This window comes from Oncorhynchus clarkii, chromosome 5, assembly GCF_045791955.1.
Source record: "Oncorhynchus clarkii lewisi isolate Uvic-CL-2024 chromosome 5, UVic_Ocla_1.0, whole genome shotgun sequence".
NCBI lineage: Eukaryota > Metazoa > Chordata > Actinopteri > Salmoniformes > Salmonidae > Oncorhynchus > Oncorhynchus clarkii.
In genome coordinates, this window is record NC_092151.1 from 51,483,466 (window position 1) to 51,505,715 (window position 22,250).

A 22,250-nucleotide genomic window follows, 5' to 3' on the forward strand; every position below is an offset into this window, starting at 1 on the left:
AGGAGGAATTGGCTTTGGGGGTGACCAGTGAGATATACCTGCTGGAGCGCGTGCTACGGGTGGGTGCTGCTTTGGTGACTAGTGAGCTGAGATAAGTCGGGGCTTTACCGAGCAAAGACTTGTAGATGACCTGGAGCCAGTGGGTTTGGCGACGAGTATGAAGCGAGGACCAGCCAACAAGAGCGTACAGGTCGCAGTGGTGGGTAGTATATGGGGCTTTGGTGACAAAACGGATAGCACTGTGATAGACTGCATCCAATTTGTTGAGTAGAGTGTTGGAGGCTATTTTATAAATGACATCACCGAAGTCGAGAATCAGTAGGATGATCAGTTTTACGAGGGTATGTTTGGCAGCATGAGTGAAGGATGTTTTGTTGCGAAATAGGAAGCAGATTCTAGATTTCATTTTGGATTGGAGATGTTTAATGTGAGTCTGGAAGGAGAGTTTAGGTATTTGTAGTCCACATATTCTAAGTCAGAACCGTCCAGAGTAGTGATGCTGGACGGGCGGGCAGGTAGGTGCGAGCAGCGATCGGTTGAATAGCATGCATTTAGTTTTACTTGCATTTAAGAGCAGTTGGAGGCCACGGAAGGAGAGATGTATGGCATTGAAGCTCGTCTGGAGGTTAGTCAACACAGTGTCCAAAGAAGGGCCAGAAGTATACAGAATGGTGTCGTCTGCATAGAGGTGGATCAGAGAATCCCCAGCAGCAAGAGCGACATCATTGATGTATACAGAGAAGAGAGTCGGCCAGAGAATTGAGCCCTGTGGCACCCCCATAGAGACTGCCAGAGGTCCGGACAACAGGCCCTCCGATTTGACACACTGAACTCTATCAGAGAAGTAGTTGGTGAACCAGGCGAGGCAATCATTTGAGAAACCAAGGCTGTTGAGTCTGCCGATAAGAATGTGGTGATTGACAGAGTCGAAAGCCTTGGCCAGGTCGATGAATACGGCTGCACAGTATTGTCTCTTATTGATGGCGGTTATGATATCGTTTAGGACCTTGATCATGGCTGAGGTGCACCCATGACCAGCTCTGAAACCAGATCGCAGAGAAGGTACGGATTCAAAATGGTCAGTAATCTGTTTGTTGACTTGGCTTTCGAAGACCTTAGAAAGGCAGGGTAGGATAGATATAGGTCTGTAGCAGTTTGGGTCTAGAGTGTCTGCCCCTTTGAAGATGTCACCAGAATAAGACCATCAATATATTTTGGAAAGGAGCGTCAAGCTCATCACCATGCACCTTCACCACCCTTTGAAGTTCATTATAACTTATTTCATCTGTAGCCTAGTAAACTGCATACTTTCCTGATTGTGGGAGGACCACACAACACATCATTGCGTGACTCACAAGTTTACCTCAGAAGGTTGTACCATGTTCTGCAGGTGTTCCACAAGTGTGTTACTGACCAGGTTTCCATCCAACCTTTTTATGCAAGTAATGTACATGTAGGATAAAAACAAATTCACGACAGGCTTGATGGAAACAGCTCATTTGTTGATAAACGTTCGAAAGGTTGTCAAAACAAAATATGCTAGACCAGGTGGGATCTTTTTGTGTCTGTAAAATGTATTATGCATGAACTGACGGTGGAAACGCCTTTATTCGCAAATATTGATATACAGTAATAATCATCATATTGAAGTAGAGTCGAGAGACCCTGACCTCTTGGAAAATGCACAAAAGTTAGAGAGCGGGATCTGGTCGGTTCCACTGGTTTATATAACAGCATCAAAAAAGACAAAGGACTTCACCCTTCACCGGAAGAGGTCAGACATGCAGAGCAGAATGTCCAGCCAGAGGACTCAAATTTCTTGGGACTGAGGAGTACCTTTGTTTGACAAGCCAGGACTTGAGACAAGCTAGTAAGAGTGTGCCTGTCCTGCCCAGTTTGAACCATGAAGTGGCGCTACACAGGTGTCAGCAAGAGTTCAAAACTTCTGAAACAGAAACAGACGAGGCTCTTCTGACCAATAGCGCCAAAAGCCATTTCAACAATCTTGACCTCATGTGAGGACAAGATATCAAATTAATTATAATCTGATGTGTTCCTTGAGGTCAACGTGTTTGTAAGTGGGGTTCGGTCTCAGCTGATGAACATCTCCTTGTCAAGATCCCCAACAAACACGTGGTTTTAGTTATTCTGCTCCGTTGTCCTGGAATTCTTTCCTGAACATTAAGAAATGTGATGATCTAGTCACGTTGGTGAAGTTTAAACACTTGATCGATGTAAATGTCATAGAAGAGTGTAATAGTCTTTAGGACAGCAGTTTTTTTGTCATGACATTTTGTTAAACGTAATATGTAATTGTTGTACTGTATGTGTGTCTATGGTTTTGTTTAATGTTGTGCTAGTGTATGTAAGTTGTTTGGTCTGAAACGGTGTTCCCCCTGCTGCTATTGGACCAGGTCTCTCTTGAAAAAAGATATCTCAATGAGAAAAAACCTGTATATATTAAGTTTAAAAAAATATATAAAAATTATTGTTTATCTACTGTACATCCACCACCTCTACTGATATTATACAAACCATGGTGAAAGACCTGCAGGAGCTCACCCAGACCATCCAATCATCTGATATGGTGTCTGGCACCTTCCAGCTCACCACTGGACAGATTTCTGAGAAAAGGATCTGGTCTTTTTTTGCTTGTAACATCCATCACAGTCCGCAATTTAAGATTAAGGAGTTCCTCAGAAAATATCTGCAAATCAAAATCTTTTAAAGCAGTTCTGCATCACAAAGAGCTAGTCTCGGCCATCTTGGGGTCAACCGAAGCAGTGTTATTATACCTTATGCAAAAGATAACTGTGTGGACATTCCGCATGAATTATTACTTAAGATCAAGTCCTCCGAAAAGATCTGAACAACCACTAATATTAGCACGGATCGATGTCGGAGTACTGACAGCTCAAATTAACTAATGCCCTCTGCTTCAGGCTCCTCCATCTCTCTAACACTTACTTTCAAAATCAAGACAGTCAGAATGGGACTTTGCTTTACCTGGTACTCCCATCCCCACTGAGTTACCTGCTCAGAGTGACTGCCCAATTGTAAGAAACACGATCATTTGAGGACTTGCTTCACACAGAGGACTTACTTCCTGCACCTTTTTCGAACAAAGTCAAGCTGCTGGGGTGGGACCTCCAATCCACAGTTAGAAAATTGAGATGAAGAATTTCCACTAGGACCATTCACATTTTCGGATAGGATAAGATAGCCAAAGGTCCTAACATTGGCAGCAGCCAAAAGTGCTTCTGACTCCATACTTTCAAGGCTGAAATGGGGAAAGGAACACAGCAGCAGCGTATATATGATGAGTGTGAACGTGTGTGTGTGTGTGTGTGTGTGTGTGTGTGTGTGTGGCATCAGTATACGTGTGTGTGTGCATGTACTGTAGTGTATGTACGTGTGTGTCGGTTTGTGTGAGTGTCAGCGTGTGGGTAGAGTCTTTTGAGTGTGCATAGTCAGTGCAAAATAGTGTCAATACAGATAGTCTGGGTAACCATTTGATTAACTATTTAGCAATCTTATGGCTTGGGGATAGAAACTGTCTCCGACCCTGTTGGTCCGAGACCCAATGCTCCGGTATCGCTTGCCAGACGGTAGTAGAGAGAACAGTCTATGGCTTGGAAGTCTTTAAAGAAAATGTTCAGGCCTTCCTTTGACACCGCCTGATGTACTGGGCTGTCCGCACCACCCTCTGAAGCACTTTGTGGTCGAGGGCGGTGCAGTTGCCATACCAGGCGGTGATGCAGCTAGTCAACATGGTCTAGCTGCATGTAGTGTTTCTTGACCTAATGTTCATGAGCTGAAATAAACAATGTAATACGACCAAAAAGCTAATTTCGCTCAAATTTTGTGCACAGATGTGTTTATATCCCTGTTAATGTGCATTTATCCTATGCCAAGTCATCCACATGACAGGTGTGACATATTACACAGGTGAACCTTGTGCTGTGGACAATAAAAGGCCATTCTATGATATGCAGTTGTCTCACAACACAATGCCACAACAGATGTCTCAAGTTGAGGGAGTGCTACTTTAAGCCGCCTCTAAAGTAGTTTTAGACAATTTGGCAGTATACCTAACCGGCCTCACAACCGCAGACAACATGTAACCACGGCAGCCCAGGACCTCCACATCCGGCTAGGCAGGCCATTATTTGGGATGTACTGGACCGTCCGCACCCCCCTCTGTAGGGCTTTGCGGTCGAGGGCAGTGCAGTTGCCATACCAAGCAGTGTTGCAGCCATTCAAGATGATCTCAATGGTGCAGCTGTATAACTTTGAGGATCTGAGGGCCCATGCCAAATCTTTTCAGCTTCCTGAGGGGGAAGAGGTACTGTCGTGCCCTCTTCACGACTGTACGAGTATGTGTGGACCATGTTAAGTTCTTAGTGACAGCCCAGTCGACGTGGATGAGGGTGTGCTCACTCCCCGTTCCCTGTAGTTCACGCTCTTACTAACATTGAGGGATTGTTTTCCTGGCATCACACTGCCAGGTTATGTGCCTTTTCCTACCAAACAGGGTTTCAAGAAAGTTGACAAAGACCTCAAGTCTTTGTCCATAGAGAGCCTCTGAACTTACATGAATGTGTACTTTACAGGTTAGTCCTACTGTTGCTTAGGCTGCTGCTCAGTCAAGACTAAGATATTATCCTTTAACCATTTAATTAGTTCATTCAGAAAAACATTGTACTCTCCTCTGAACTACTGCATATGACATACTGTACTCACCCATACTAGAATCTCTTTCTTTGCAGAGTCAATGAAACATTCTCAGCTCCTTGGCTCCAGAGAGGCTTCAAATCAAATTATTTTCCTCATTAAATGACATCGCATTATTTTTTGTTGCCATTCATTTGCATTTTAGTTGGGGGTTGTGTGGTGACTAACCACAACCTGTGAAATAATTTAAGCAGATGAGAAGTTGTAAAATTATGCATCTGTTCTGCTGAAAAATGTAAATAAAGTGAATGTACACAAGTGCGTCAAATTAGTTGCAAGTGTCAAAACAGAATTCAAGAAAATCACTTAACAAATATTCCTTTTATTTTCAAGACAGCAAATAGCCAATCAAATATAAACATGAGTGAAATTAAATACAAATTTCATTTGCAGGGAATAATTGTCTTGTCCAGCATCATGGCATCATTAGAGAAGCTAATTCACTACCCCAAAATGGAAAGGTTTAAAGACAAATGACATTCACCTGACACCACATTAGATAATGCATATCCACTAACACTGCCCAAGTGTTTCTTACCTGTCAAGAGGATTGATATCAAAATATCAGTCCTCTTATTAAATATACTGAAAATGATGTGGAATCAAAAAGGAACTTAGCCTCCCCTACCCTCTTCATAGCAATGTGACACGGTTTGTTATAGTCAATGTTTTCTACATAAAATTATAAAAAAGACAAGACTAATCAGTTTTTTTTTATTTTTTTTTTAATTGTCAAAAACAGCAACCGTCCTTGGGTGTTCCGGAGTCCACATTAAAATGTTAAACTAGACACGTTGTTGGGAGTTCTGGAGGCAGCAGAACATCGTTGGCGGTCAATCAAGGGCACTTTCTGTCCACACACTGCTTACCGCCCTCCTCGTACTCTTGTTTCGAGATCCACATTTGCTGGAAAGTTCCCTAGGGTAAAAGAAAACATGACACTTATTAGGTCAAAGTAATATCATGTTATAATAAAAAATGTTTTTAAAAAATCTGGCAAACACACAAATCATAGTGAGCTAGAGACCAGAAGCGTTGCAATACAGTAAAAGTATATGGAAGTGAACTCACTAGTGATGCCAGGATTGAGCCTCCTATCCAGGCACTGAACCTGCGCTCCACCGTTGTGTTGTTGGCTATCAACTTCAGCCTCATGCTCTGAACAGAGGAGAGAAGACGGGCACCATGATTACTAACCTTAAGAGTACCACAAATGGATGAAGTAAGTCATTGAGAAATAGTTTAGTGTAGCACTCACAGGGGGGGTCTTCTGAGAGAGTTCTCTGGTGAGACGGTCCGTGAAGCCAGAGATGAGTGTGTTGCCGCCGGTGACCACCACACTACCATAAAGACCCTGGGACAAAGATCAAAAGTCAGTTCTGTAGAACCTCTTCATTCAAGTGGGGGAAAAAGGTCAACTGGCCTCAACCTTGCTTTAACATGTCATTCTGAATAACATAAACATACCAAGTGTCACTCTCAAAATACATAGGTCTTGAATGTAGGCACCTACCGGCCGAATATCAATGTCACACATTCCCACACTGGTGGTCACCACGTGGCCGACTCCCAACATGGTGTTGCCAGACAGACCCTGTGGAGGAGAACCGAAACAGACGGTTAGAACACTGAACATTCTGAACACCACATTTCAGACAGGTCCGGTCACATAGGATGATTAAGGCTTTTTGACAATCACGATTCTTACCTTGGCATTGGAAGGGTCGAAAAGGCCCTCTGGAATCTTCAGCCTCTCTGCCCCAAAGTCACAGTTGTATCCATTGGGCAGCTCGTAGTGAACTGTGGGCATCTGGGCTGCAACTCTGTGGGAGAGAGGAATACATTTCAAAACAATGAGAAATAACCCTTTAAGGGACGGAACTATTCTGCGGTGGTTATTGTGAAATGTTTGAATGGAGTAGATTATGGTGGACTTACTGTTCATCGTACGGTGAGTCTGAGACCTGCAGCACGGAGGCCTGGAAATCCTGGATCACAGTCTGGAGACAAGGCAAAAAACATCAAATACTCAAGCAGCAGGGCTTGACATTAACTTTTTTAGCCACTTGTAGGACAGATTTTTTTTACTTGTCCAAAAGCTCAATTCACTTATCCCCCCCCCCCCCCCCAAAAAAGATCTGTTATAAATTAAGAGGGGCGATCTAAAGATGCATCAAAGAGCATGGGTAATATGACTCGGATTATGGCCTTTGACTGATTGTTGATTTGAAAATGAATAGAGTTGATTTGCAAATGAATAGAACATAAGAGAAATGATGGTTTCAATGACAAAGTGTTTTAAATAATTCTCAACATTTTCATGGTCGTATTTTTGGTTAGGCTAGGTTACTTTAAAACAAGGTGAGACACGATTCATAAAATTACATAAAACGTTCAGGTTTTAAACAATAACATTTATGGTTAAATAGTTTCCAAATGCTGACCACCTATGCACAGACTCAAGGTGGGTGATGTGCAAACAGGCACTATTTTATCTAAATGAACTGAAAATGCCTCGAGTACATCGACAGAAACAAGCCTTTAGATGTTAATGTTAATTTTCCTTCATTATGTTTGTCAAAAAATGACTGGCATTGAGCGTATATTTATGTAATTAGAAAGTCTCATTAAAGTTTGCCTACATTTTCTGGCGCCTCGCTCGTGTCGGCATCAGTTTAGACATGAGCCTGTAGGCCATACGCACTTACAGGGCCTTCAGAAAGTATTCACACCCCTGTGACTTATTCCACATTTTGTTGTGTTACAGCATGAATTTAAAAAGGATTCAATTGAGATTTTATGTCACTGACCTAAACACAATAACATAATTCCACTTTGACATTATGTTTTAGATTATTTACTTTTGAAAATTAATACAAAATTGAAAAGCTGAAATGTCTTGAGTCAATAACTATTCAACCTCTTATGGCAAGCCTAAATAAGTTCAGTCGTACATTTTTTTTGCTTAAGAAGTAAGATAATAAGTGGCAAGGATGTACTCTGTGCAATAGTGTTAAACATGATTTTTGAATGACTACCTCTTCTTTGTAACCCACACATACAATTATCTGTAGGGTCCCTCAGTAGAGCAGTGCATTTCAAACACAGATTCAACCACAAAGACCAGGGAGGTTTTGTAATGCCTTGCAAAGGGCACCTATTGGTTGGTAGATGGGTAATCGAAAAATATATACACTACAGTTCAAAAGTTTGGGGTCACATAGAAATATCCTTGTTTTTGAAAGGAAAGCACATTTTTTGCCCATTAAAATAACATCAAATTGATGTTGTAAATGACTATTGTAGCTGGGTCAAAATGGCCAGAAACGAATAACTTTCTTCTGAAACTCGTCAGTCTATTCTTGTTTTGAGAAATGAAGGCTATTCCATGCCAGAAATTGCCAAGAAACTGAAGATCTCGTACAACGCTGTGTACTACTCCCATTACAGAACAGTGCAATCTGGCTCTAACCAGAATAGAAAGGGGGTGGGAGGCCCCGGTGCACTGAGCAAGAGGTCCACCTGTACATTAGTGTCTAGTTTGAGAAACAGACACCTCACGAGTCCTCAACTGGTAGCTTCATTAAATAGTACCTGCAAAATACCAGTCTCAACGTCAATAGTGAAGAGTCGCCTCCGGGATGCTGGCCTTCTAAGCAGAGTCCCTCTGTCCAGTGTCTGTTCTTTTGCCCATCTTTTCTTTTATTGGCCAGTCTGAGATATGCATTTTTCTTTGCAACTCTGCCTAGAAGGCCAGCATCCTGGAGTGGCCTGTACGAGATCTTCAGTTTCTTGGCAATTTCTCGCATGGAATAGCCTTCATGTCTCAGAACAAGAATAAGACTGACGAGTGTCAGAAGAAAGTTCTTTGTTTCTGGCCATTTTGAGCCTGTGATCGAACCAACAAATGCTTATGCTCCAGATACTCAACTACTCTAAAGGCCATTTTTTTGCTTCTTTAATCAGAACAACAGTTTTCAGCTGTGCTAATATAACTGCAAAAGGGTTTTCTAATGATCAATTAGCCTTTTAAAATGATACACTTGGATTAGCTAACAAAATAAACTTAATCACAGAGCCAAATATACACTGGGGTTGCTTACCAAAGACGACATTGAGTGTTCCTGAGTGGCCTAGTTACAGTTTTGACCTAAATCAGCTTGAAAATCTATGACAAGAATTGAAAATGGCTGTCTAGCAATGATCAACAACCAACATGACAGAGCTTGAAATGTTTTAAAAGAATAATGTGTAAATATTGTACAATCGAGGTGTTCAAAGTTCTTAGAGACTTACCCAGAAAGACTCACAGCTGTAATCGCTGCCAAAGGTGATTTTAACACGTTGACTCAGGGGGTTGAATACTTATGTAAGCGTTTTTTCATTGGTATTTTATTTTTTTGCCCTTTAAATCCATTTTAATCCTACATTGTAACAAAACATTTTGGAAAAAGTCAAAGGGTTGAGAATATTTTCCAAAGGCACTGTAATAATAAATCCCCTACACTTTGACATGTAGCTAGGTTTTATTGTTTATGTACATGAAAATGTGATTTGAATATTATTCCAATGTTGGCCTCTGATCCAATTCTGATCGGAGTAATTGTTTGAACAATTAGTTTCAACTGTTCTGCCTTATTATTATTCGACCATGCTGGTCATTTATGAACATTTGAACATCTTGGCCATGTTCTGTTATAATCTCCACCCGGCACAGCCAGAAGAGGACTGGCCATCCCACATATGCTCTCTCTAATTCTCTCTTTCTTTCTCTCTCTCGGAGGACCTGAGCCCTAGGACCATGCCCCAGGAATACATGACATGATGACTCCTTGCTGTCCCCAGTCCACCTGACTGTGCTGCTGCTCCAGTTTCAACTATTCTGCCTTATTATTATTATTATTCGACCATGCTGGTCATCTATGAACATTTGAACATCTTGACCATGTTTTGTTATAATCTCCACCCGGCACAGCCAGAAGAGGACTGGCCACCCCACATAGCCTGGTTCCTCTCTAGGTTTCTTCCTAGGTTTTGGCCTTTCTAGGGAGTTTTTCCTAGCCACCGTGCTTCTACACCTGCATTGCTTGCTGTTTGGGGTTTTAGGCTGGGTTTCTGTACAGCACTTTGAGATATCAGCTGATGTACGAAGGGCTATATAAATAAATTTGATTTGATTTGATAGGCCTACTGTGATTTCCCCCACCCCTTCTTGTCCATACAGACAAAGTAAATCTATATTCTTCTCCAACAAGAGGACAAGTGTTAACTCACGAGCCCTGTAGCAGTAATGAAAATTCACTAAAGAAAATGTAAATGATGAAGACAGGTTTATATCACGTCTATGATCCATATGATTCGGTGACACCTAGGACTGTTTATGACATTCTGTTTATGATAGCACACATAACTACTTACATTACACATGTAGTTGTGCCAGGAACGGGTGACTTGGGGTAGTTTCTCCTTCTTCTTCCAGCTTGCTGGGGCTCCTTCACGTACTGCATCCTACAATGAGAAACGCTAAGATTAGCAGTGTGCCATCTCAATGAAAGAGAAGTACCCTGGTCCCAGATCTGTTTGTGCTGTTTATGGAAATGACCATAGGAGTTGGCGAGACAGCACAAACAGATCTGGGACCAGGCGTAAGAGAGAGTAATAATACAGAGCCAGGGATAAAAGGCTACCAAGTCTTGATGTCAGGAATATGAGGAATTCCTGATAAATTCAGAGAAATCGCATCTCAGAGTGTGACGGGCGAAGACAATCACAGGACAATGAAGAATGTCACATTTTGTGGTATGAGAAATCAAAATATGAAGGATGAATGGGATTCCTGTGAAGTCGGGTTCCTATCATGTTTCTTTCCCCTAGTGCTTATTAAATTATGGATATCGCTTTAGGTTTTGTAGATTGACTTTTTCAAGCATGCTGTGTGACATGCTCATTTAAATTCATGCTAATGCAAGTACAAGACAATAGAGAATGACAAGGGAATTCCAATTAACTAGACCACTAAACCAATGTAGGGCTTTTGGTATGGAGTTGATCAAACAAATTTTGTCTATGTCAAGTAGATGTTCATGCACGCAGTGTATGGGAACCAAAGACCTGAGTTAGAGCATCACTTGTATTAATTGTTATTGGTCAATCATTACATTAGACAGCCTTAATATTACATGCAGATACCCAAACAGACCCAAGTGACTAATGAAACGTCGAGCGGATGAAGGGAAATCCATGAGACAACATGAATATGTAAATATATTTTTTAAATATCTAAGTACTTACACCACCCCACCACCGTAACTTGAGGAATAGCACCAAAAAAAAGTGAGATGTGGAATCTCTGAAATGAGTAGTTTTGACTTACTTTAGCAGGTCTCACCTTTGAGGCAATCATGTAAGGAGGGACTATTTCAACATTTAACTCTTGAAATAGCTCTCTACATTGCATGCTCATAAAATCCCCAGCAAGGGGAGACTTGACAATGCCTGAAACAAAATACCAAAAAGGTGTCACTGATTGTTTTGGGGAAAGGATATTGAAGACAGCATCATTTTCATTTGTCGTCATGTCCAAAACACATATTTAGACAAAATAAATGCTGTATCATCTATCATTTTATTTTCCTATCATTGGAACATACACTCAGTCCACAAAACATTATGAACACCTGCTCTATCCATGACAGACTGGCCAAGTGAAAACTATGATCCTATATTGGTGGTCACCTCTTAATCTACACTGATTTAAGTGAATGTATGCTTTTTGCTGGGGTTTTCACGCTCAACATTATCCTGTGTGTGTGTATCAAGAACGGTCCACCACCCAAAGGACACCCAGAGAACTTTACAACTGTGGGAAGCATTGGAGTCATTGTACACTCAGTGTATACACCAGCTAGGATGGCTTATAACATCTATGACATATACACAGGCCAAGAAAACTGAATGACTTAGCACCATTGTGAACGGAGGCATCGTGTCCTCATGTTTGTCCTCTAATGACCCTAACCTAATACTCCTTTTCCGAATTAACATTCCCTCATGTTATATCAACTAAAAAGGCTTTATTGATTTCTGGGTAACACAATCCCCTAATTAATATGCCAGCCTGGACTCCTTGTGCCATTCTCCTCAGTCTTGAATTTCAATGCAGCTCTGACTCAAATGGCCTCACTGCAGAAAGCCTAGCCCTTGACTCTTTGCCAAGATGGTTGCTATAACCTAATAAAATAAAAAAATATGTATCTTTACTGTAAGGGGATGATTTGGAGGTGGATGCAATGTCAAACCTCTTTCCTCCGTCTCTTTACTTAATCTTACTGCTACCATACTTTCTATGGGGGTTCAATTTGTTGTAGGGAGGGACAGAAGTGTTACCCAGTTAATAGATTTTTGGGGTTTCCACAAGCTTGGTATTCAAAACCAAATCTGTATCTATATTAATTCAATTATACCCACATCATGAGACACAATGGCTTCAATGTGGATGGATGACATTTCTGGTCAAGTGTGTCCAAAAAGATTGTTGTTGCATTTAACTCATAAGGGTAAGAGTTTATCATTCCTTTATTAGACAAATGTGTGGACATGGCCCATGAAAAGTAAAAACCACAAACCAAAATAGGAAGAGAGGGTGGTCGAAGAAGTGACAATTTACCTTGCTGAAGCACGTAACCGTCATGCACTGGAATGGCTGTTGTGTGTGTGGCTCCGCTGTCTAACACCAACCCTGTGGATCGTCCATTGGCAAAGCTCAGGCACTCAGAGTTAAGGAAAAGGCACATTTCCACAGAGATCAAAATGTATTTTAGCCCAAACCCTTGTGTCAAAGTCACACGAGCAATAGCTAATGGCAAAATACAAATCTACTTTGGATGAGAGAAGTTCTCAATGAGACAAACCTGGATAAATAAAGGTTAAATAAAAGGAATAGAAAAACAAAACTGTTCAGGAGATGTTGGGGGTCATTATTAAACAGCAGCTGAATCAAATTTGACTAGTGTTTTATTACAGTAACACCACCAATCCACCACTTAAACCTTCCAACAACACCCCCATTTCATGTCAATCTACTCTGCAAGCCTGGATGGCTTAAGGATACGAAGACAGCACTGCCGTTTTACACAGGAAGAAGGCGGGAATGTTGTAATGCTCAAACATTAGCTCGGTTAGCTTCTCCCGCTTGGCTCGTGTGTTCCACTGCACAGAGATGAGAGAAAGAAGGGAAAACAGTGCTGTGTTCATTAGGGCACACCATAGCAAAATGTTTTTCAACTGAAAACGTGAACTAGCGTTTCTTACTGAACAAATATAGATAGTACCTTCTGTTTCAGAGTGTTTTCTTAATTTGGTGCCTAAACCAGCAGGACACCATATATACTTAATACCATATATCACAGTACTATATCACAGTATAGTAATTCCATAGTGGTTTGTTGTGATTCAAAATCAGGTGAGCCCCTTTGGACATTGATGGCACGAGTGGCAGTTGGTGTTCACTGTCATTTCAACTTACATGGGGCTCATTCCATACTGAATGATGTTATCACAAAACCAATGCACTATTACGGGGGGGGTGTGAAAACATTCCAAACTGAAGGTGAGGCCTACTCACCGAGGCTTCTGACATGAGTACAGGATGCATGCTGGGTTCCGACTTGAAGTGCATCTTGTAGGTGTGGTCTAGGATGGCCTGGAAGCTGTCCCAGTCCTCGACTTCACAGATAAGAAAACAAAAATGCAAATGAATGAGTAAGAGGATGTCACTGGTAACCAGTGGAAAATTGGCACAAGAAAATCAACAGGGTGGGCCAAGATAGTTTTCCTTGTATAAAAAATAATAATAGACCGGGCTCGACATTAACACAAAAAAATAGTCGGACAATAAGAGTATAGATTTGAGTTGTCTGAATGGACATGAAAAAAACAACAACACACAAATCGCAATATCAAACAATTACTCCAATCAGAATTTGATCATTGTTCTATGGATGCAATGTATTGCTGTTTTCCCAAATTCTGCAGAGCACATCGAGTAGGATTGTATTGCATTGACAGGCAGGAGAGGGCTTTCAATCATCCCCAGTTGTGCGCTTTTGAGATCAAAGCATGTGTGCACATTCGTTGATATTCCTTGCTAATTAGTGCGTTACTTGCAGTTAAGAGTTGTCACGATAGCAGAATTTTGACTACGATGCCAGGTTTAGTCAGGCGTTGGAACTGGTTCAGGGAACAGAACTGAAAACTAAATTATTCAAGCAACAGAATCAGAACGAAGGTGAACTTTTTTTTTGTTCCGGGCATTTTATTCCAGTCCCACAAAAATCACAACAAAAACGTCCATGCAAAGTCCTTACTCGGTCACTTAGAAACATATTCCAGTGTCTGCCTGCCAGCTGGAAATCTTTGCCGGTGGGTGTAGGGTACCTGCCCCTCTTCCTCCAAAGCCTAGGTTGCAGTAGCCTACTGATGATGTAGAAGAATGGATAAACTTTTAATTATAACTTTAGTTGGGCTATCACGTTTCACATTGGATTAATTAACCACAAAAAGGTAAGAAGTGTTTTTAATTCTAGTGCTGCTCTGCACACACAAGCTAACTAGCTAAAGTTTGCTCTGGTCCAACGTTAAGACAAGTCTCTGAAGTTCAAAGACTTGTCTGTCCATGGTGACTGGCAGCACAGTGCACAGTGTGTACGTTTGTTTTTCATTATGATTAAACCATGCTTTTATGGCAGAAGACAATTTGCTCTTCACGGCTTTCCTATAAAGATGAAATAGTTTACCTGCTCTATAACAAGCTGCTCTATCTGCACTGATTGGTGAAGTAATTTAATGTCGAGCTAAATGAACAAAAAAAAAGATTGAGTTTTAAAAACTAACAGAGGAGCGATATGGGCCTCCCGAGAGGCGCAGCGGTTTAAGGCACTGCATCAGTGCTTGAGGCGTTACTACAGACCCTGGTTTGATCCCAGGCTGTGTCACAGCCGGCCGTGACTGTGAGACCCATGAGGCGGTGCACAATTAGTTTAGCGTAGTTCGGGTTAAGGGAGGTTTTGGCTGGGATTCCCTAGTCCAATCCCGCTCTAGTGACTCCTTGTGGCGGGCCGGGCGCCTACAAGCTGACTTCAGTTGGCAGCTGGACGGTGTTTTCTCTGACACATTAGTGCAGCTGCCTTCCAGGTTAAGCAAGCAGTGTGTAAAGAAGTAGTGTGGCTTGACAGGGCGTGTTTAGGAGGACGCATGGCTCTCGACCTTCGCCTCTCGAGTCCGTAGGGGACTTTTGTGATTTTGGATATCTCAGAATTGGGGAGAAAAAGGGTTAAAAGTACAACAAAAATTATACAAATTATAATAATTGTATATAAAAAAGGAATGACTATAAACCAATACTTTTTTGATACGAACCGGTTCAGAACTTTATTTTTCTGGTCATAACAACAACACAAAAAATAGTTATGTTATGAATGAAACGATGGGAAAATAATTTGTTTCAATTCCTGGGTTTACTATCACGAACACAGTACAAATATATAAAACGCAACATGCAACAATTTAAGATTTTACTGAGTTACAGTTCCATAAGGAACACAGTCAACTGGGAATACAGATTTGCATGTTTTGGTCACAGATACTTAAAAAAAAAAAAAAAAAAAAGAGTTAGGGGTGTGGATCAGAAAACAAGTCTGTTTCTGGTGTGACCACCATTTTCATGCAGTGCGACACATCTCCTTTGCATATAGTTGATATTGCAAAGTTTGCTTGATATTGTCAGGAACTGGAACACGCAGTCGTACACGTCGATCCAGAGCATCCCAAATATGCTCAATGAGTGACATGTCTGGTGAGTATGCAGGCCATGGAAGAACTGGGACAATTTCAGCATCCAGGAATTGTGTACAGATCCTTGCGACATGGGGGAGTGCATTATCATTCTGAAACATGAGGTGATGGCAGCAGATGAATAGCATGGCCATGGTACTCAGGATCTCATCACCGTATCTCTGTGCATTCAAATTACCATTGATAAAATGTGTTCGTTGTCGGTAGCTTATGCCTGCCCATACCATAACCCCACCATCGGTCACTTTGTTCACCCATCTACACACAATACCCAATAATGACAAAGTAAAAACATGTTTTTAGCAAATATTAGCTAATTTATTGAAAATAGAAATATAGAAATATTTAATTTACACTCAATACTTTGTAGAAACACCTTGGGCAGCAATAATGGTTGTGAGTTTTTCTGGGTAAGACTCGAAGAGCTTTCCACACCTGGATTGTGCAACATTTGCCAATTATTATTTTCAAAATTCTTCAAGCTCAGTCAACTTGGTTGTTGATCATTGCTAAACAACCATTTTCAGGTCTTTGCCAAAGAATTTCAAGTAGATTTAAATCAAAACGGTAACTCGGCCACTGAGGAACATTCACTTTCTTCATCGGTAAGCAACTCCAGTGTATATTTGGTCTTGTGTTTTAGGTTATTGTACTGCTGAATTCATCTCCCAGTGTCTGGTGGAAGCAGACAATCAGATTTTCCTCTAGGATTACATTCATTTTTTTATCCTGAAAAACTCCTCAGTCCTTAACGTTTACAAGCATACCCATAACATGATGCAGCCACCATTGTGCTTGAAAATATGGAGAGTGGTACTTAGTAATGTGTTGTATTGGATTTGCCCCAAACATAACACTTTGTATTCAGGACAAAAAGTGAATTGCTTTGCCACATTTTTTGCAGTATTACTTTAGTGACTTATTGCAAAGAGGATGAATGTTTTGGAATATGTTTTATTCTATACAGGCTTCCTTCTTTAACTGTCAATTAGGTTAGTATTGTGGAGTAACTACAATGTTGTTGATTCATCCTCAGTTTTCTCCTATCCCAGCCATTAAACTGATAACTGTTTTAAAGTCACCATTAGCCTCACGGAGAAATCCCTGAATGCGGCTTCCTTTTTCTCCGGCAACTGAGTTAGGAAGGTCATCTGTATCTTTGTAGTGACTGGGTGTATTGATACACCATCCAAAGTGTAATTAATGACTTCACCATGCTCAAATGGGTATTCAATGTCTGCCTTTAATTTATTTATATATATATATATATTTTTTTTTTTTTTTTTTTTTTAAATACCCATCTAACAATAGCTGCCTTTCTTTGTGACGCATTGGAAAATCTCCCTGGTCTTTGTGGTTGAATCGGTGTTTGAAATTCACTGTTTGACTGAGGGACCTTACAGATAATTATGTGATAGTCATTCAAAAATCATGTTAAATACTATTACTACACACCGAGTGAGGCCATGCAACTTATTATGACTTTTTTAAAATATAAAATGTACATTTCTAATCCTGAACTTATTTAGGCTTGCCATAACAAAGGGGTTGAATACTTATTGACTCAAGATGTTCCTGCTTTTCATTAATAAAAAAAATGTATCAAAACATACAGTGCCTTGCGAAAGTATTCGGCCCCCTTGAAATTTGCGACCTTTTGCCACATTTCAGGCTTCAAACATAAAGATATAAAACTGTATTTTTTTGTGAAGAATCAACAACAAGTGGGACACAATCATGAAGTGGAACGACATTTATTGGATATTTCAAACTTTTTTAACAAATCAAAAACTGAAAAATTGGGCGTGCAAAATTATTCAGCCCCTTTACTTTCAGTGCAGCAAACTCTCTCCAGAAGTTCAGTGAGGATCTCTGAATGATCCAATGTTGACCTAAATGACTAATGATGATAAATACAATCCACCTGTGTGTAATCAAGTCTCCGTATAAATGCACCTGCACTGTGATAGTCTCAGAGGTCCGTTAAAAGCGCAGAGAGCATCATGAAGAACAAGGAACACACCAGGCAGGTCCGAGATACTGTTGTGAAGAAGTTTAAAGCCGGATTTGGATACAAAAAGATTTCCCAAGCTTTAAACATCCCAAGGAGCACTGTGCAAGCGATAATATTGAAATGGAAGGAGTATCAGACCACTGCAAATCTACCAAGACCTGGCCGTCCCTCTAAACTTTCAGCTCATACAAGGAGAAGACTGATCAGAGATGCAGCCAAGAGGCCCATGATCACTCTGGATGAACTGCAGAGATCTACAGCTGAGGTGGGAGACTATGTCCATAGGACAACAATCAGTCATATATTGCACAAATCTGGCCTTTATGGAAGAGTGGCAAGAAGAAAGCCATTTCTTAAAGATATCCATAAAAAGTGTCGTTTAAAGTTTGCCGCAAGCCACCTGGGAGACACACCAAACATGTGGAAGAAGGTGCTCTGGTCAGATGAAACCAAAATTGAACTTTTTGGCAACAATGCAAAACGTTATGTTTGGCGTAAAAGCAACACAGCTGAACACACCATCCCCACTGTCAAACATGGTGGTGGCAGCATCATGGTTTGGGCCTGCTTTTCTTCAGCAGGGACAGGGAAGATGGTTAAAATTGATGGGAAGATGGATGGAGCCAAATACAGGACCATTCTGGAAGAAAACCTGATGGAGTCTGCAAAAGACCTGAGACTGTCCAACAAGACAATGATCCAAAACATAAAGCAAAATCTACAATGGAATGGTTCAAAAATAAACATATCCAGGTGTTAGAATGGCCAAGTCAAAGTCCAGCCTGAATCCGATCGAGAATCTGTGGAAAGAACTGAAAACAGCTGTTCACAAATGCTCTCCATCCAACCTCACTGAGCTCGAGCTGTTTTGCAAGGAGGAATGGGAAAACATTTCAGTCTCTCGATGTGCAAAACTGATAGAGACATACCCCAAGCGACTTACAGCTGTAATCGCAGCAAAAGGTGGCGCTACAAAGTATTAACTTAAGGGGGCTGAATAATTTTGCACGCCCAATTTTTCAGTTTTTGATTTGTTAAAAAAGTTTGAAATATCCAATAAATGTCGTTCCACTTCATGATTGTGTCCCACTTGTTGATTCTTCACAAAAAAATACAGTTTTATATCTTTATGTTTGAAGCCTGAAATGTGGCAAAAGGTCACAAAGTTCAAGGGGGCCGAATACTTTCGCAAGGCACTGTAATTCCACTTTGACAATATGGGGAATTTTAAATTCAGGCTATAACACAACAAAATGTTAAATAAGTCAAGGGATGTGAATACTTTCTGAAGGCACTGTATCTCTTTGGGCAAGTAAAATACAAATAAGGCCCAGTACTTTTTAATAATTAAGGTGTGCATGCATAGTGCATACGTCTCGTCACACAACTGAATTTTATTAGCCTACCTCTCATCTCTGTTGCTGGGTCGGATACTGGAGAAAAAAAAAGAAGACTGATGAACTTTGCTAATTTTAGCGAAGTGTGCGAATAATGATCCAGGTCAGCACTCTAAGGAGGTCTCTGGTGTCATAGTACTCCTCTGCGTCAATTAAGATTGCTGTCACACTTCTCTAAATAGTCCAACTCCCCTGTACTGAATTCAGATTAACGTCAGTCAGGTCATCATTACCTCCATATCGACAGCTTGAAGGACCATGTAAGCAATGTCCTAAATGGCAATCTCATAAAAATATTTAAAATGGGGTGGACAAAAACAACACCTCGTTTTCATTTACTTCCTATTTCCCATTTGAGATGGCTAGCCTGTTATATTTACTGGCATCAAAACAGCACCATGGAGAGTTCGTGAGAAAGAAACCCAGTCTGACCAATGAACAACCATCATTTCTCTTTTCTAACAAAGACCATCATCTTGATAAACCTCGAATCACTGTTGAATGCTGATCATTTCAACATAGTGGCAAAGCATATACACAGGGGAAGCCTCTGGAAACACTGACCACAGACAAACAGAGCAGTCCAGATAAGGATCCTCTCCCAAAACATTGTGCAGTGTCATACATGATGAACGCATCACTGAGCCTGGCATTCCCCCTACCATACTATCTAGGGGCCACTTCACAGGACCAGCAGCATTTGCTCCACCAACTTTATGAGGATTTGAATTTCATCACAGCAGAATGCTGTCTATACAACTTACACATTGCCTACGATCAAGTCGGGGAAGAGAGACTCACTCATGCCGTTTTTGAGCGGTGACATGACCTCCATGTTCTCGCGGGCCACCCTCAGCTGGTTGGTGTCGATGAAATAGTTGGTGCCCTGCTTGCCCTTGTCCCCACCGTCTGTCTCCATTGGGGTGCTGCCATCCTCTCTGTCCAGGGTCACGCCGATCACTGTGGGGAAGTCAGCCTATGTGCAGAAAGAAATGTATATAACATGGGCCAACTCAGAGGAATGGAGCAGGAGCACTCGGTTGTCTAAGTAGGCTAATACTTGGGGAGAAGACCAATTTTCGGGACGTTTCATGTTCTGACAAACACTGCTGTAGCCTGGCCGCCTTCCACCGCAGATGTAGAAGACTGACACAGGCAGATGGATTGAGACGCAGCCTATGCAGAAAAAACATATCTCTAGCGTAAACTCATTTTGATGGGGACTTTTTTTAAATTATGTTACTTGGATTGGTCAACAGACTTCTTAATAGAACATGTAAGGTCCTTGGACTAAGAAGTAATGTTAGGCTATCCTATAGTTCAATATAGTGTATTCACTGGGAACCAAACGGAAGCAAACGGCCAAAACAAGGAGGGACTAACCTAAACTTGTCCAATAAGAAACAACTTTTTGTTGATTATGGTTTACCGTTGCCAACTGTTTCACTACTGTGTGCACTAATGAATAGACCCCTAGATAGTGGCACCTTCATGTCTACTGATGACAGAGGTGTTATTTCTATTAATGGAGTTGGGCAAATGGGAAATTCCACAACAGTGATTCTGAGACTCAGATTTTTCAAACAAAAAAACAATTATTGCAATATTAAATCCTAAAACAATGCACAAGGACTGCTTTTAACAATTTCCACATCAAATGTTACAAAAACATATTTACTTGAAGAACAGAGCAGTTTCAAAGTTTGGTAACACACCATTCTGTTATCAAACTTTGGATGGACTGTTCTTCAAGTCTCAGCACTTTGTTACCATGGAATTGCCCAAAAGCAAGTACGACAGGAACTGACTACCTAAACCTAATTCATGCTCACTGTCATGGGTTACAGTCCTCATTTCCTGACATTGATATACTCTCTAAATTAAAATGTAGAGGAAGATGCATAGTTAATCAGGTCACTAGACTAGGACACTTACCTTGGGACAATCTTCTCCAGCATAGCCAGCTCTCACTGTGTATGATCCTATGTCAAACACCAGGGCTCCAACCTCATCTGCAGAGAGAGTAAGCACAAGTGAATAAATGACACAACAGTAAGCAATGTGTTTACTTACGTCAAGACTAGAGGCTAGCTTAATTGACCACACTTGACAACTAACGTTAGTTACATTTCTACTAAGAAAGCTAGAGAACGTTTTAAAAAGTCACTGCATGCAATCTAAACTTGTTTTGGTAGAACTTGCAGATAGCCTAACTAGCTAGCTAAAATAGAAAGCAAGCTAACGTTAGCGTGTAATTCATCTGCAAAGGGCTGTTAGCCATGCAGCTAGCGAGTTAGCTAGTAGCATCTTTCAGTCATTGTTGGCAGGCACGCTGGCAGTTATGTTCGGTAAATCACAAAGTAAGAAGTGCATGAGAGAAAATAAATGATTATGCCCGTCATTGATAACTAGCTATTAAGCTAGCTATATGTTAAAGATAACACCAGTCTGCAGATCACTTACTAACAGGTTAGCTAGCTAGCAAGCTAGCTGTATGTAGTTGTCTCCTACTACTGTTAGCTAGTTACTGGTAGCTAACTACGGCACAACGTGGCGAGTTCATTCATTTAATTTTGACTGCAAAATCACACTCACCGCCTCCATACACTCCGCCACTCATCCTCTCAAATTATAAAAACAGACAGATATAACTTTGCGGATAATACGATTAACGAAAATTTCCCGTCAGCTAGCTAAACGTTTTATCACAACAAAAGAAATTCATAAACGTGAATCAACCTAACAGGCGCCATATAGGTGTTACCAGGCAATCCAATCAAACGTTTCAACGGCACCACTAAATCCGCCTCTGTACGTGACGTCAAAGTTAAGTTACTATGAGAGGAAGAGGGACTGTTTCAGATGACAGGGAATACAATTTGATAGAGTGAACCTAACTGTGTTTGGCATTGTGTAAAATTTGAGCACAATTCAGTCCCTATATATCAATGGTTAGAGACTTGAAGAATAGTATGGTAAATATGACCAGTCAAATTGTCCATATTTGTTCATTTGTTTTAGTGTAATGGGCCTTATTATTTGACTGTCAATTGGTAGGGCAACTAACTGTGTTTGTGTGTGTGCGCGCATGCATGTCAAAGACATTAATTTATAAATCAAAATAATATTGTATTTGTCATAAACTTTGTAAACAACAGGTGTAGACGAACAGTGAAATGCTTACTTACGGCCCTTCTCAACAATGCAGAAACAAAAAAAGAGAAATAGAAAAATAATAACACATGGAATAAATA

General features: G+C 40.8%; 1 protein-coding gene across 2 annotated transcripts; it reads right to left on the reverse strand.

Moving 5' to 3' along the window:
• Nucleotides 1–5,039: 5,039 nt before the first annotated feature.
• LOC139408972 (actin-like protein 6A) lies at nt 5,040–21,769 on the reverse strand. Of its 2 annotated transcripts, none has more exons than XM_071153510.1 (14): nt 21,592–21,769; nt 20,932–21,008; nt 19,798–19,972; nt 13,358–13,458; nt 12,845–12,942; nt 12,401–12,495; nt 11,123–11,229; nt 10,153–10,242; nt 6,673–6,734; nt 6,443–6,557; nt 6,248–6,328; nt 5,993–6,088; nt 5,806–5,892; nt 5,040–5,652 (listed from the first exon to the last, which is right to left on the reverse strand). In XM_071153510.1, the coding sequence occupies exons 1-14, from the start codon at nt 21,614–21,616 to the stop codon at nt 5,572–5,574; spliced, it is 1,290 nt and encodes a 429-aa protein (XP_071009611.1). In that variant the 5' UTR covers nt 21,617–21,769; the 3' UTR covers nt 5,040–5,571. The 2 variants fall into 2 exon arrangements, with proteins under 2 accessions (XP_071009611.1, XP_071009610.1); XM_071153509.1 differs by having other exon boundaries at nt 5,041–5,652; nt 11,108–11,229.
• Between the last annotated feature and the right edge of the window lie 481 nt (nt 21,770–22,250).

Bases quoted from the DNA above. Each gene is read 5' to 3' on its own strand.
- LOC139408972 (XM_071153509.1), bottom strand. From the start codon at position 21,616: ATGAGTGGCGGAGTGTATGGAGGCG. The intron at 12,496-12,844 runs GTATCCTTAAGC...TGAGTGCCTGAG, and splicing joins AAAACGGCAGTGCTGTCTTC to CTTTGCCAATGGACGATCCA. The intron at 5,893-5,992 runs GTGAGTGCTACA...TCCTCTGTTCAG, and splicing joins TCTCTCAGAAGACCCCCCCT to AGCATGAGGCTGAAGTTGAT.